Source organism: Lissotriton helveticus, chromosome 4_1 (genome assembly GCF_964261635.1).
Source record: "Lissotriton helveticus chromosome 4_1, aLisHel1.1, whole genome shotgun sequence".
Taxonomy (NCBI): domain Eukaryota; kingdom Metazoa; phylum Chordata; class Amphibia; order Caudata; family Salamandridae; genus Lissotriton; species Lissotriton helveticus.
In genome coordinates this window covers 1,893,768,014-1,893,782,223 of record NC_136063.1, presented here as the reverse complement: position 1 = coordinate 1,893,782,223, position 14,210 = coordinate 1,893,768,014, and the positions used below count along the sequence as shown (strand labels likewise).

Here is a 14,210-nt window from a genome sequence, read left to right as displayed (position 1 = left end):
AGATAGATGTAGAGCCCAGACAGGACAAAGTGGGGGCCCGTGGTGATCTTGAAACGAGCGCTTTGACAGCCCCAGATGTCTTCCTTTATAAAGGAACAAGTATATAACTTTTTATAGGTGACTGCTATGCCGCCACCTCTGGAATCTCTATTGAGAGTCTTCATTAAGTAGCCTTCTGGCAGCGTGAGGTTCGGGATACTGGTCAGATCATCACGGAGCCAGGTTTCACATAAAAATAGAATGTCAGGATTCTCGTCAGTTAAAAGGGTATTGACTTCAAGGTGGTGTTTTACGAGTGACCTAACATTCAACTGGAGGACCGTAAGGGAGGTGTATTTTGTCGCGATTACTTTATGCCCAGATAGGCAGGGATTGGGTGTAACAAAGTTGCATGACTCACTGAGCTGCCTGACCTTCTCGATCCCAGGTATCAAAGGTGCGGAAAGTATAGGATTCGCCCTCAAGGTACATGACTCCTTCACCTTCTCTGGAGCATTACTATATCGACCTCCGGGAACACCCACTGATTTCACAAACAGCCTAGGAGAAGCAGTAGGCGATCTAGCATTAAAATCAGCCAACTACACAATCTTAGGAGATATAAATATACATTTAGACTCCCTCACAGATCACGCTACCCTAGGCTTTTCGGACACAATGAAGATCTTAGGCCTTAACATACTTACCACCAGGCCCACACACAAGGCAGGTCACATCCTCGATGGCATATGTTCAAACTTAGACACACTACATGTAAAACCACCCCAGGAACTAACCTGGTCTGATCACAACTACATCCCTTTTGAACTCCAAGGTATAATGGCACATACATGTGGAAATAAGCCATGTAATCCCCATGGAGGGCCCAACTGGAAAAATCTGACAGGACTACCGGGCTTCCTAACTAAGGCACTAGAAACCAGACCACTATCAGTAGGGGACCCTGAGAAAGATAGCCAGTCTTTCAGGAAATGGATGGGCGCCCTATCTATGAATAATGACAAGACATCACTTAAACCTAAATATAAAAAGAAACCTATATCCTCTGCCCCTTGGTTCTCCCAAAGCCTAAAGGAGGAACAAAGGAAGGTTAGAGCACTAGAGCGAAGCTGGCGCCGAAACTACGATACAACTGACCAGCTCAGCTACAAAGTGGCCCGTCGTCACTATCACGGGATGATAAAAACTACTAAAAAGGACTTTTTCACCAATGCTATAACAAACAGCAACAATAAAAAAAAGACATCTTTAATATTGTCAATCTATATACCAACCCCAAAACCATGCAGAGAGACATTCCCCCCTCCCAAACCCTGTGCAATAAAATAGCGGAATACTTCCATGAGAAAATACAGACACTCATTAAAGATTTCCCACACCCCCTCCCCTCAGAGGAGCCCCAACCAAACAGGATTAGTGCGACTAGCCAACTAGCCGCCTTTCAGGAAGTAAGTCTGGAAGAATCGCAGAGAGGAATCCTAAAAATCAAATCAGGCTCTCCCTTCGACCCGTGCCCCCCTTTTGTCCTCCACACTATGGTGGAAATTGTAAATCCTAGCATTAACAACATTATTAACTCCTCACTTTCTTCGGGAGTAGTCCCAGAGGAATGGAAATTGGCAGCTGTAAGACCCCTACAAAAAAAAACATTACCAGACCCCACCATCCTCACTAATCTACGACCCATCTCCCTGCTCCCTACTTTTTGTAAACTCACAGAAAAGGTAGTAAACCAACAGCTCACCACCTTCTTAGAGGCCAATAACATCTGGCACCCCAACCAGGCTGGTTTCAGAGCAAATCACTAAACAGAATCAGCCCTAATATTCTCATCGGAAACACTCAGAGCAGCGCTGGACCAGGGAAAAAAAGCAGTCCTTATACTTTTAGACCTGTCCGCGGCGTTCGACACGGTGTCACACTCCATCCTGACAGACCGACTAGCCGCGGCAGGGATAACTGGAAAGGTACTGAGCTGGTTAAAAATGTTTCTAACAAACAGGCGACAAGTGGTCACCCTGGGCCAGTTCAGATCAAAAGAGATTCCAATAAATTCAGGTGTACCACAGGGCTCCTGCCTGAGCCAGACACTTTTTAATGTGTACTTGGCCCCTCTGATTTCCCTCATATCATCCTTTGGCATAGCCACCATCTCGTACGCGGATGACACACAACCCATCCTAGTGATGGAGGATGATACCAGTGAAGCAGAAACAAGACTGAAAAACTGCCTAAAAGCCACTTTTCACTGGATGAAGACGAATCACTTTAAATGTAACACTGGAAAGACCGAGATCTTACCATTTGGGAAGGGAAACACTTTCAACCCAGCACTATGGTGGCCAGAAGATGCAACCGTTCCTCCTAATACAGCTAACGCTGTCCGAAATCTAGGGATAAAATTCGATCCATCCCTGAGCTTTCAACAACAAGCAGTAGCCGTGGCAGGGACCTGCGTCGGCATAATAAAAGGGCTGAGGAAATTTTTCGATCTAATCCCTTTTGCCGCAAGGAAGACGGTGGCAGTAGCCCTCATTACATCTCGTATAGACTACTGCAACAGCACATACGCAGGAACTAACAGGACAGTCTGGCATAAATTACAAATGGTGCAGCACGCAGCGGCCAGACTAGTGCTGGGATGGAAAAGAAGAACCTCAGCCACAATTGCCATGAACATCCTGCACTGGCTGCCTATACATAAAAGGGTGCTCTTTAAAATCTTGCTAATCACTTTCAGGGCAGTGAATAAAACAGGACCCAAATATATTGAAAGCATGTTCCAACGCTATGTTCCCTCCAGGTGTCTGAGGTCCCAAGGTGAAAATCTTCTGACTATTCCCAAGTTTAGACTTAAAACCAGAGGAGGTAAAGCCCTGGCGGTCTTGGGGTCCAGAGCATGGAACTCACTACCATCACCCTTCCGACAAATCTCTACAGAAACAATTTTTAGGAAAACCCTCAAGACCTGGATTTACACGTTGCCCGACATAAAATGCAAAAATATGATCTAGCATTTTAACCAAGGGTTTCCCACCACAAGAACAATTAAGCCACCATGTTCTCTCACACTCTGAAGCGCTAAGATGCTCCCTGGAGTGTAACCCACGCTATACAAACACCAATTACATTACATTACATTACATTACATTGTAGGCATGTCTGCCCAAGGCAGCCTAATAGCTTATCACAGCTCTGGGCCGGATTCAGGGCGAGGAGACGCTCCCTATCATAATGATGTGAGTTCCGTTGAGTTTGGCCAGGGGGACAGGCGAGAGGCGATGTCTTGGCGATGACGGGCGCAGACGGGCTTGCCTTAGGCGCGCCCGCTGCGCTCGTCCGCTGCACTTCCGACAGATGCACATGATTTATAGGAGGAGGGAAGGCGCTAGGAGGGGCGTGGCCTCGGTGCACGTCGGTAATGGCGGCAGCAAGTGTTTGTTTTAGCAAAGTCCGCGACAGCGTTAAAATCCGCTGCGCGGGTTGTCAGGATGTGGGCTTTTGCCCCAGATAACAGCCGAAAGTGAGGTGAGTTAAAATTACAATTTCACACAAAAAGTGACTCTCAATGTTTAAAAAGGACAAACAAATAACGCTCCCGGCTTCCGCCTCAGGAGTAAAGGTTCTAGTTAGACGCTAGCATTCAGCACCTTTTAAGCTTGGGTGGGGGGCGTGGCCTCGAGGGGCGTGGCCTCGGTGCACGCCGGTAATGGCGGCAGCAAGTGTTTGTTTTAGCAAAGTCCGCGACATCGATAAAATCCGCTGCGCGGGTTGTCAGGATGTGGGCTTTTGCCCCAGATATCAGCCGAAAGTGAGGTGAGTTAAAATTACAATTTCACACAAAAAGTGACTCTCAATGTTTAAAAAGGACAAACAAATAACGCTCCTGGCTTCCGCCTCAGGAGTAAAGGTTCTAGTTAGATGCTAGCATTCAGTGCCTTTTAAGCTTGGGCGGGGGGCGTGGCCTCGAGGGACGAGGCGTCGGTGCACGCCGGTAATGGCGGCAGCAAGTGTTTGTTTTAGCAAAGTCCGCGACAGCGTTAAAATCCGCTGCGCGGGTTGTCAGGATGTGGGCTTTTGCCCCAGATATCAGCCTAAAGTGAGGTGAATTAAAATTACAATTTCACACAAAAAGTGACTCTCAATGTTTAAAAAGGACAAACAAATAACGCTTCCGGCTTCCGCCTCAGGAGTAAAGGTTCTAGTTAGATGCTAGCATTCAGCGCCTTTTAAGCTTGGGTGGGGGGCGTGGCCTCAATGCACGCCGGTAATGGCGGCAGCAAGTGTTGTTTTAGCAAAGTCCGCGACAGCATTAAAATCCGCTGCGCGGGTTGTCAGGATGTGGGCTTTTGCCCCAGATATCAGCCGAAAGTGAGGTGAGTTAAAATTACAATTTCACACAAAAAGTGACTCTCAATGTTTAAAAAGGACAAACAAATAACGCTCCCGGCTTCCGCCTCAGGAGTAAAGGTTCTAGTTCGACGCTAGCATTCAGCGCCTTTTAAGCTTGGGTGGGGGGCGTGGCCTCGAAGGGCGTGGCCTCGGTGCACGCCGGTAATGGCGGCAGCAAGTGTTTGTTTTAGCAAAGTCCGCGACAGCGCTAAGATCCGCTGCGCGGGTTGTCAGGATGTGGGCTTTTGCCCCAGATATCAGCCGAAAGTGAGGTGAGTTAAAATTACAATTTCACACAAAAAGTGACTCTCAATGTTTAAAAAGGACAAATAAATAACGCTCCCGGCTTCCGCCTCAGGAGTAAAGGTTCTAGTTAGACGCTAGCATTCAGCGCCTTTTAAGCTTGGGCGGGGGGCGGGGCCTCGAGGGGCGTGGCCTCGGTGCACGCCGGTAATGGCGGCAACAAGTGTTTGTTTTAGCAAAGTCCGCGACAGTGTTAAAATCCGCTGCGCGGGTTGTCAGGATGTGGGCTTTTGCCCCAGATATCAGCCGAAAGTGAGGTGAGTTAAAATTACAATTTCACACAAAAAGTAACTCTCAATGTTTAAAAAGGACAAACAAATAACGCTCCCGGATTCCGCCTCAGGAGTAAAGGTTCTAGTTAGACGCTAGCATTCAGCGCCTTTTAAGCTTGGGCGGGGGGCGTGGCCTCGAGGGGCGTGGCCTCGGTGCACGCCGGTAATGGCGGCAGCAAGTGTTTGTTTTAGCAAAGTCCGCAACAGCGTTAAAATCCGCTGCGCGGGTTGTCAGGATGTGGGCTTTTGCCCCAGATATCAGCCGAAAGTGAGGTGAGTTAAAATTACAATTTCACACAAAAAGTGACTCTCAATGTTTAAAAAGGACAAACAAATAACGCTCCCGGCTTCAGCCTCAGGAGTAAAGGTTCTAAGGGCATGTCTGCGCGCCACATGGCATTATGAATTTTTTTTTAAAATGCATTTTGACAGGAAATCACAAAATACCATCTACCTGGAGTAGGTGGTATTTTGCGATTCCTTAAGCCAAAATCGCAATTTAAAAGGCACCCCTACATAGCATTTAAAGAATCGCAAAATTGTGATTCCTTAAATGCTTGAGCACAATAAGGAATCACAATTTTTGCAAATCCTTATTTTGTTATGTGGCACCTACATATCAAAACGCCGTTTGCGATTCGCAAATGCCGGAATTCTGCGAATTCCGGGATTTGCGAATCGCAAACGCCTTCCTACATATGCCCCTTAGTCTTATTCCCTTTTTTCCTGGGTGAAGACGTGTAAGTCTACAAATTTTTTGATGTTGTATTTGTTTACCATTCTATACATAGCAACAAGTACATTACACCCTAGTCATAGCATGCACAGTATGATCAAAATAATCACAGAATAATTATTCGCCTCCTCACCTCCCGCTTTCACTGCCTCACCATTTATTACTTGGTTTGTATCCTTTTCTTGTATCGGCAACTTGACCAATTGATCCCACGCTTCTTACCCACATCAATGACGTGTGTATCCATTCTCACCCCCTTAACCCGCTTCTGTGTCCCATCCTCCCCAGATCTTTTAAAAATGTTCCTGTCACCCTCTTTCTTTGTATGCATCGTTTTACATAATTGTGCAATACTCCATACTGAGCACCCATGCCTGGTGGCTAGAGGAAATCCCAGAGCCTCACTTTTGAATGATGTCTCATTTTGTCACCAGACAGCCCACATTCACCAACAGCTTCTGATAGTGGGAGTGATCTGCCAGGTCCAAATACCCAGCAGTGCCAGTCTTGGCTGTAGTTCCAGGAATAACCCTGTAGCCTCCTCCAAAGAGCCCCTAACCACCTCACACTAGTCCTGTACGTTGGGACAGCTCCAGAGTGTGTGCATAAGTGTGCCCTACGACTCACATCCTCTAAGGCAATGCCTATCCTACAGAGCAAGGTTTGTGTGTAATAAGTCTGGTATATGGTTTTATGTTCGATTAGTTGGAAACCTGTTTTTATTGCCACCAATGAAGTCTAGAGCCTCCCTCCAGTCATCCTCATTGATTTCCCACAGGTTTTGTACACAGTTGCCTTGAAATTTCAAGTTGCGTATTTATCATTACCCTACCATATGGCAGCGAGATCATTTTCTTTTCAATCTGCCCATCCAGCAGTCTTCCTTCAAGTGGGAAGTCCACCTCAGTCTCCTCTTCCAGAGACAAACATTCTCTGAGGGCATGTCTTAACTGGCCATAGTGCAGCCACTGTGCCTCTGACACAAAGCATTCCATTCTCAAGAAGGTGAAGGGAACATCCTCACCAAGTGTGGACAGGCTGGTATTGTCCCATCCTTGAAAGCCCCTCAGAGGGCCCATGTGGCGTAACCTGGAGCCCCTCCCAAAACTGCATCCTTGGGGTCAGCCTGCGGCCCCATCCCATCTCTCTAACTAATCTTTTCGAGATATCTACCACTGACCCTGTTGCTGGGCTGGCCGCAGGCAGCAGTTTGCCCTAGTATAACTTGTGCAGGTAAATCCTGTTCCCCATTTGTATCCTATCCTACCAGCAGGCTGGTTCCTCAAGATTCAAGACTAAGGATACAATATACTTGTATATAAAGCTGTACTGAGAGGACTTTAAAACTAGAATCTGTAACCATTTCAAAAAATTTCAGAGATAGGTGTACCAATTACCCCCACATACAAGAGAAGTTGTTGTTTTGTAATCCAAACACAAAAGAAGCAGCTGTGATAGCAGAATTGTGTGACCACACTGCTAACTGAGTTTAGGAAATGAAAGAAGACTGCAAAAAACAATTATGTAAAGTGAAAAAGAAATATATGTAGCAACCAACCCAGAAGACTGTCACATAGTACAAGGAAAATGCATGAGTGGTAAGAAAGAAGAAATGGACACTAAAATAAAATAGTACAGATGTGTAAACCTCACATACTTAGAAATGAATCTAGTGTGCTCTATGGAGAGAGTTATGGGGACAATTGGCTAGGATGTGCTGGGAATACCTGGAACAAAACATAGACAGAAGATGTTAGAAAAACACATTGCCAAAATGATTGTTCAAGTCAATGTGAATAATGGGAAGAGATGATGACAAATCTGTATTACCAAAATGTAGAATATTGTGAGCTGAGAAAAGTGGGTATGTTTTAGAATGCTCTGGATAGGTACATGTAAATTAACAGCAAAGACAATTACAAACATACCCAACCTGATGAGTAAGAAACGGTAAGACCAGACATCAAACAAAGCAGGTAAAACAAAGATCCAATTCCCATGGCAGGAATTGTAAACATTAAAATATTCTACAAGAGACATAAGACTGTTGGGAAGGGGCGTAATGCACGTGCTGTGTTGAAGACAACAACGTAAATAAGGGATTAAATTGGATCAAAGTGCTATTGAGCAAGTTCTAATTGTACATAAAAGTATATCTAGAGTGGATGTATTTGAAGTATTTCCTTACGTTTTCAATAATAAGATTTACATTTATGATTAATCTCAAGGAAGGAGCCATGAATGTCTTAACCCAGGGCCCGATTAAAATGTTGGGCGGACGTGAACCCGTCGTAAACCTTTCAGAAATCCTGTTTGGATTAATTTCCGACCAACTCTATCAAAATGGGTCAGTCGGAAATTAATCCAAACAGGAGATTACGATGCCGTAGGCACGGCTCTTACCGAGGATCGAAGCCGCCGTTTCCTACAGTATTGTAATCGGGTCCCTAGAGTCTCAAAGAATTCTCAGTTCTATATAACATATTGACATGCTGGCAAAACAACTATTTGCAACAAATATCTCAAAACCACACATTCACGTTTAAAAAAATAAAAATAAAAAAAAGGAAAAGTCAATAATGTAAAAATGTAAGCAGGCTATTAGTAACATTCACTTTCATTTTCTCCCAGGCCGTTAAAAAAGAGAATACATTAATGAAGCGGAACATGGAAAAAAGGGCCAAATGGAAAGCTGAGAAAGAATTGGAAGAAAATACTTTGAAGGAACAATGAAAATCAGAAATTGTTCTGTTCTGTCTTATACTACATGTCAGTCACTAAGCTGTGGAAATATGTATATATAATTTAAGTTAGATTCTAATAGATGTATCCCACTGATTGAAGCATTGGCATTTCTGCAAAAAAACTATTTTGAGTCACCATTAAAGGTTCCTAATAATAAGATTGTGTAAAACCATGTTTCTTATGTTTCCATTTAAAATATGTTACAATGAAAAGAGAATACATTTGGTGACACAATTAGCCTAATACAAAAATCGATTAAGACATTCTTTTCTTATGCAATGTTGTGAATATTTAGGGAAATTGGCAGGAATGATGAGCAGGCAGATATATTGCTCTGAAAATTCTGTTTCTATTTCTATGTTTATGTGGTTGTTTTGGAAAAATATGCACAACGCATCACAAACAATCAGTGGAGGTATGGTTGGCAGCATGGCGGGATAGACACGGCTGAGTGCTGCTCCTGCCTTCTACCTTATAATCCTACCTTGATCCTGGCGGAATTGGGCCCACGGAGTGGAAAACCAGGTCCGAACCCCCCCTGGTCCCGAGGATCCAACCCGGGGGCTGCTTCACGTTCCAGCGGACCGGGAGCCACGATTTGCAGCAGAGGTTCTCCTTCCTGAAAAATGGCAGTGCGGGCCCCAACTGCCAGTTAGACAGCCTCCTGCCATCTGCACAGCGTCCGCCCTGATACGGGGAATCGTGCTGGGGGGCCGATCGCAGCCCGGACTCTTGGCTGCTCTACAGTGCGATCCTCGGGAAGAGTTGCCCTTGAGGTGAGAAGCCGCAACAGTTTACACTGCAGCTGACCGACGGGGTGCCCGGGGCTGAGTGCTGCGCGACCCTGAGGCTTCTGGAGGGCCTGGTGGGCCTGCTGTGGCTGTGTCTCTTTCTGCGCGGTCTGCGTGTGCGGCCTATAAGTAAGTAAGTGATGCCTGCACACTTGCTGGGGGCCCCTTCCTGGCAAAGCTTGGACTTTTTTCACTAAAGACTCCCAATGGAGGTGGGGGCACGGCCCTAAATAGGAAGGCCTGAGCTGGAGAGCTGCTTGAGGCCCGGACTCCTGCCACAGTGAGAGGGAGGAAGCCACAAGGACTCACGAGTCAGCTGCACTGGGCTCCACCCGGGCCTGCTTTGATTGGGTTCACCCCTGTGGGTGGCCAGTTGGGCAGTGTGGCCTGGACTACTGCGTGGGGGCGCTCCACCGTGGCAACTGGATGACAACTCCTGTGACAGCCATCCTCGGAGGGGGGCGCTCCGCGGCTTGGTGGAGGTTTTGCCCGGTGCTCCAAGGCAAGAGGCCTGGGGGGGCCCGCACAACAGTTCCTGCTGAATAATAACCCCTGCGATGGCCCTTGTTTGCTCTGGAGCTGGGTAGCACTTATTGCAGTGATGCGTGGCTGTCCTGGAAGCAGGGGTGGTGGGGGACCTGCAGATACGCCCCCTGGCCCGAGACGGATTCTTGCACTTGGAGTTACGGAGAGACGGATCACACCGAAAACCTTGACGAGCCCACGCTAGAGATGGGGAAAGACAGGCCCCTTAAAGGAGCGCAAACCAACAAGATCATGCTGTATACGGTACCGGGCCCAACACCGGCGGAGCGCATTAGACCGAACCTTAAGAAGGGACCACCGCAGGAATCAGCGGCCCAGGATAAGGCTGACATTCTGCAGACTATTAGAGACTCCCGTGCGGCGCTGGAATCTAAGACGGATGGCATGGCCATGGATATTAATCATTTGCACCTGGAACTACGCAAGGTGGCGGACCGAGTCACTACCACAGAGGGGGAACTGGCCTCCTTTTGGACGGAGGTCCAGCACCTGCAGGCGACGGTGTTGGCACTCAAAGAGCACACCTCCCACCTCGAAGACAGGGCGGAGGATGCTGAGGGGCTGTCAAGAAGGAACCATCTCCATTTTTTGGGCTTTCCGGAATGGGCAGAGGGGCCGGCAGCAGACCTGTTCCTAGAAGAGTGGATTGGTTCGGCCCTCCCGGGTTTTCAACTATCCAAGATGTTTGAGGTGGAGCACGCCCACCGCTCCCTTGCCCCACCCCCAAAACCGGGATCCCCACCTAGAACCCTGATCACCCGCTTGTTTCATTTTAGAGACCGGGACATCATCCTGCAGTTCATCCGCAAGAACGGTCCCCCCAGGTTTGAGAACCACGAGATCCATATCTATCTGGACTACACAAAAAAGGTGCAAAACATGCGGAACGACTTCCTGAGGGTCAAGAGGAGGCTGAGAGACCACGATATAAAGTACAGCCTGATGTTTCCGGCCCAGCTCAGAGAACAGCATGCAGATGGGGTCCACTTCTTTACTGAACCGCAAGAGGCCATGGGCTGGAAGGACTCGATGGGCCTGGAGGGGCAAAAACAACATCAAGGATGGCAGTAACAGAGGAGACGGAGTGGTCGACAACGGAACCGGCCTGGTTGCAATGGAATACAATGGTCCGCATCAAAGGGGACACCGGACGGAGGTCACACCAAGGTGGGGGTCAAATGTCACCCTCAGGGAAGAACTGAGAGGCATACCGATGCAGAATCAGTTTTCCCCACTGTGCCTTGTCCAAGAAACTCAATCTGAACCGGAAGGCACTGCTGGCTCCCTAGCTGGTGGCTCGTGAGATCCATGTCTGCGGGTGTGAGGACTGCCGATCCGGGGATGGTGGTCGGTGGGGTTGCATTGGACGCAGTGAGTACGTACCTCACCACTGCTATGATCTGACTCTACTATGGGGCACTGGAGGGGGCTATCACTTTCAGGGAATAGTGAGGGACTGTACGGGTGTGGGAACGCAGGTTTTAAGGGTGGGGCAATATTCTGCCACACTACAGTCTAGGTGTCCAGACTGCGGTGTGCTGTGGTGGCCCGGCTAGATCGGTGGTTAGGCGGGACTGCGCAGCACCGGGCAGTTTGGCTGTACAACAAAGACTGATATTCTTTTTTCTGTAGATTTTCATTGTTGTTTTTTTTGTCCTCATTTGCCTTGCCCTCCTTTCAGAATCGCCAACCACCTTGCGTGTCGCCTGCCAGAAGACTTCAGATCTTTGCCTTCTCCCGTTTCAAGACACGAATTAATATTACTGGCGGAAGGAGCATCCCAAAAGTATGAAGGGAGGAGGATAGAATGCAAGCATGTTATGACTCCAACTCCATCTCAGTGTTTTTCAACCTGCTGGACCAACAGTATTTCGAAGGGGGCCCTTGTCCTAGGTCCATGGAGTCAAACTAGGCATAATCATTGGACCCGGGGGAAAAAAACAAACCCCGGGGCCATCATCTCCACCGAACCAACAAGTCCTAAAAGGCCAAATTTCTTTTATTACCAGGTCTGGCGAGATCCACTTTAGATGTTTCGTATAACGATGTTAACCAACCCGAGTGTAAAGGGGCCGTATTCTCCATCCAAACTTTACAAATTTGCCTCCTGGCCAGGAGAATCGCATAGAACAAAAAAGACCTAGCCTGGCCAGTTATGCCTGCCTCAAAGCCAAAGATGATTAAAGGCAGCGTGAGAGACAGCGAGATGTCTAAGATAGAGTTTAGAGACCTTATTACTTCATCCCAGAACCTGGCGATATGTGGACGTCCATGAACATATGGACATCGGATGCTTCGCTGTAGTTACATTTATTACATTTCTTTCCTGGGAGGAATTTCGACAATCTCAGGGGCAAAAGATAGGCCAGATGCAGCGTGAACAGATGATTTCGCCTGAGCCAGGCTGGCTTCACGATTTTATAAAGGAGGGTAAAAGATTTTAACCATATCTCCTCACAAGGGAACCCCATCTCTTCCTTCCACAATTCATCAGGGAGAGCCAGGTCCCCATCAGCCTCCTCCAACATACTCCAATACCATAGGGCTACCTCCTTGCCCTTCCCTGACCGCTCTACCAGCTGCTGTTCCAAGCTGGATATCTTTCCCAAACGAACCCTCTTCCTGGTCAACACCTTGGCCCAACTTTCTAACTGTAGATTTTTAAATCTAGAAAAGCCCGGGCCTACCAACTCCCGTAGATCCTCCCAGGCCCTCAACCCCCCTTCAGCCACAAGCCCCCCCCCCATCTTACCACCCCGGCGTCTCTCACCGGAATGGACAGTCTATCTTGTAAGCATAATGGTAACCCAGGCGAGTCCCATACCGGTGCATAGTTAGAATAATAGGTCAACCCTATTCTCTTCCTAATCTGAGACCAGGCTGTCCCCAGGGATGCTAATATTTTTAATTTGACCTTTTTGAAAAATTTCTGGTCCCCAAATTTGAATAAGAACTCGTCCATTGACAGGTCCGCTCCAATCAGCATGGCTTTAAACATTGTCCCAGAAGATGTACCCACTGGTGTTTTTAAGAGCATTCTTGTGTGGGACAGCTGAAAAGCCCATGCATAGTACAGCAGGTCCGGCAAGGCAAGCCCCCCTTTCTCCCTCCTTCTCCTCAATTTTTTCCACGCTAGCCGGGTTGACCTATAATTCCATACAAAGCAGTTGATTTCTCGCTGACTTTTATCCAGTAATTTAACATCAAAGGCCAATGGAATGGTATTAAAAATGAAAGTAAATTTAGGCAGGATAGACATCTTGATTAGGTTAATCCTGCCCAAGATTGTTAGTGGGAGGTGAGTCCATGATTTCATTAGCTTCTTACACTCGTTGTGTATCCGCTCGAAATTGACTCGGGCAATGTCCCCTATTTCTTGTACCACCCATATACCGAGATACCTCATAGATATTTTCACCCCAAGATGTAAGTTGGGGATGTTCCACGCCATCATCTCAGTTTTGCTGGCGTTGATCTCGTACCCCGATACATGCCCAAACTCCTCCGCCCGCTTGATTACCACGGTAAATGCTTTAACTGGGTCTGACGTAAAAACCAAAATGTCGTCCGCATACAGTGTGACCCGCCTCTCCCACTCTCCAAATTTAAACCGTGGGATATTTTCATCCCCCCGCAAAGTCTGAGCAAATGGCTCGATGTACAAATCGAAGAGAAGGGGAGAAAGCGGGCAACCCTGCCTCGTTCTCCTCGAGATTTTAAAAGGTTCTGTCAGGACTCCATTTATCATAAACCTTGTTGATGGAGCGCTATACATCAGAGATGTTGACATGATAAAAACCCTTGCCAAAGCCAAACTTTTTCAACACTGCCTCCAAATAAAGCCAATTGACCCTGTCAAAGGCCTTTGTCGCATCTAAGGTGAGAGTGGCCAGAGGGAGAGAAAAGGTCGAGGCAATGTCAATTGACCCTACCAGGTCATATGTTAGGTCAGAAAGCTGCCTCCCTTTAATAAACCCCTTCTGATCTTGTTACAATTTCTCCAATTATGGCCCCCAATCTCGCAGACATGATGGACGCAAAGATCTTGTTGTCACTATTTAAGAGCGAGATTGGTCTATAAGACCCGCAGTCCATTAAATCTTTCCCTGGCTTGGGGATTAAAACAATAGTCGCCTCCCCCCAAGATTTTGGGGGGGCTTCCCCCTTCCTTAATATTCCATTGAAGAGGGTCGTCAATATAGGAACTACTGCGGCGCTCAGGACTCGGTATAACTCTCCTGGCAGGCCATCGGGGCCGGCCGCCTTCCCTTGCTTTAATTGCCCAATGGCCCTGCTGACTTCGGACTCTGAAATGGTCATCTCCAAACAGTTCCTCTGTACTATTGAAAGAGCAGGCAATGAGATGTTACCAAGACATGTATCTCTTTTGGCCACGTCATTCGGAGTGTCCTCCCTATAAATCTC

At 47.4% G+C, this 14,210-nt stretch overlaps 1 protein-coding gene across 1 annotated transcript in view; it reads left to right on the top strand.

Annotated features, from left to right (window-relative positions):
• The window catches only part of LOC144827739 (protein FAM162B-like), a 115,364-nt gene extending 106,759 nt beyond the window's left edge, over window positions 1-8,605 (top strand). The window contains exon 4 of the mRNA XM_078685950.1: window positions 8,335-8,605. Coding sequence (XP_078542076.1) covers window positions 8,335-8,436 — 102 coding nt within the window. The 3' untranslated portion in view covers window positions 8,437-8,605. The remainder of the gene's footprint in view (window positions 1-8,334) is intronic.
• The last annotated feature ends 5,605 nt before the right edge of the window (window positions 8,606-14,210 follow it).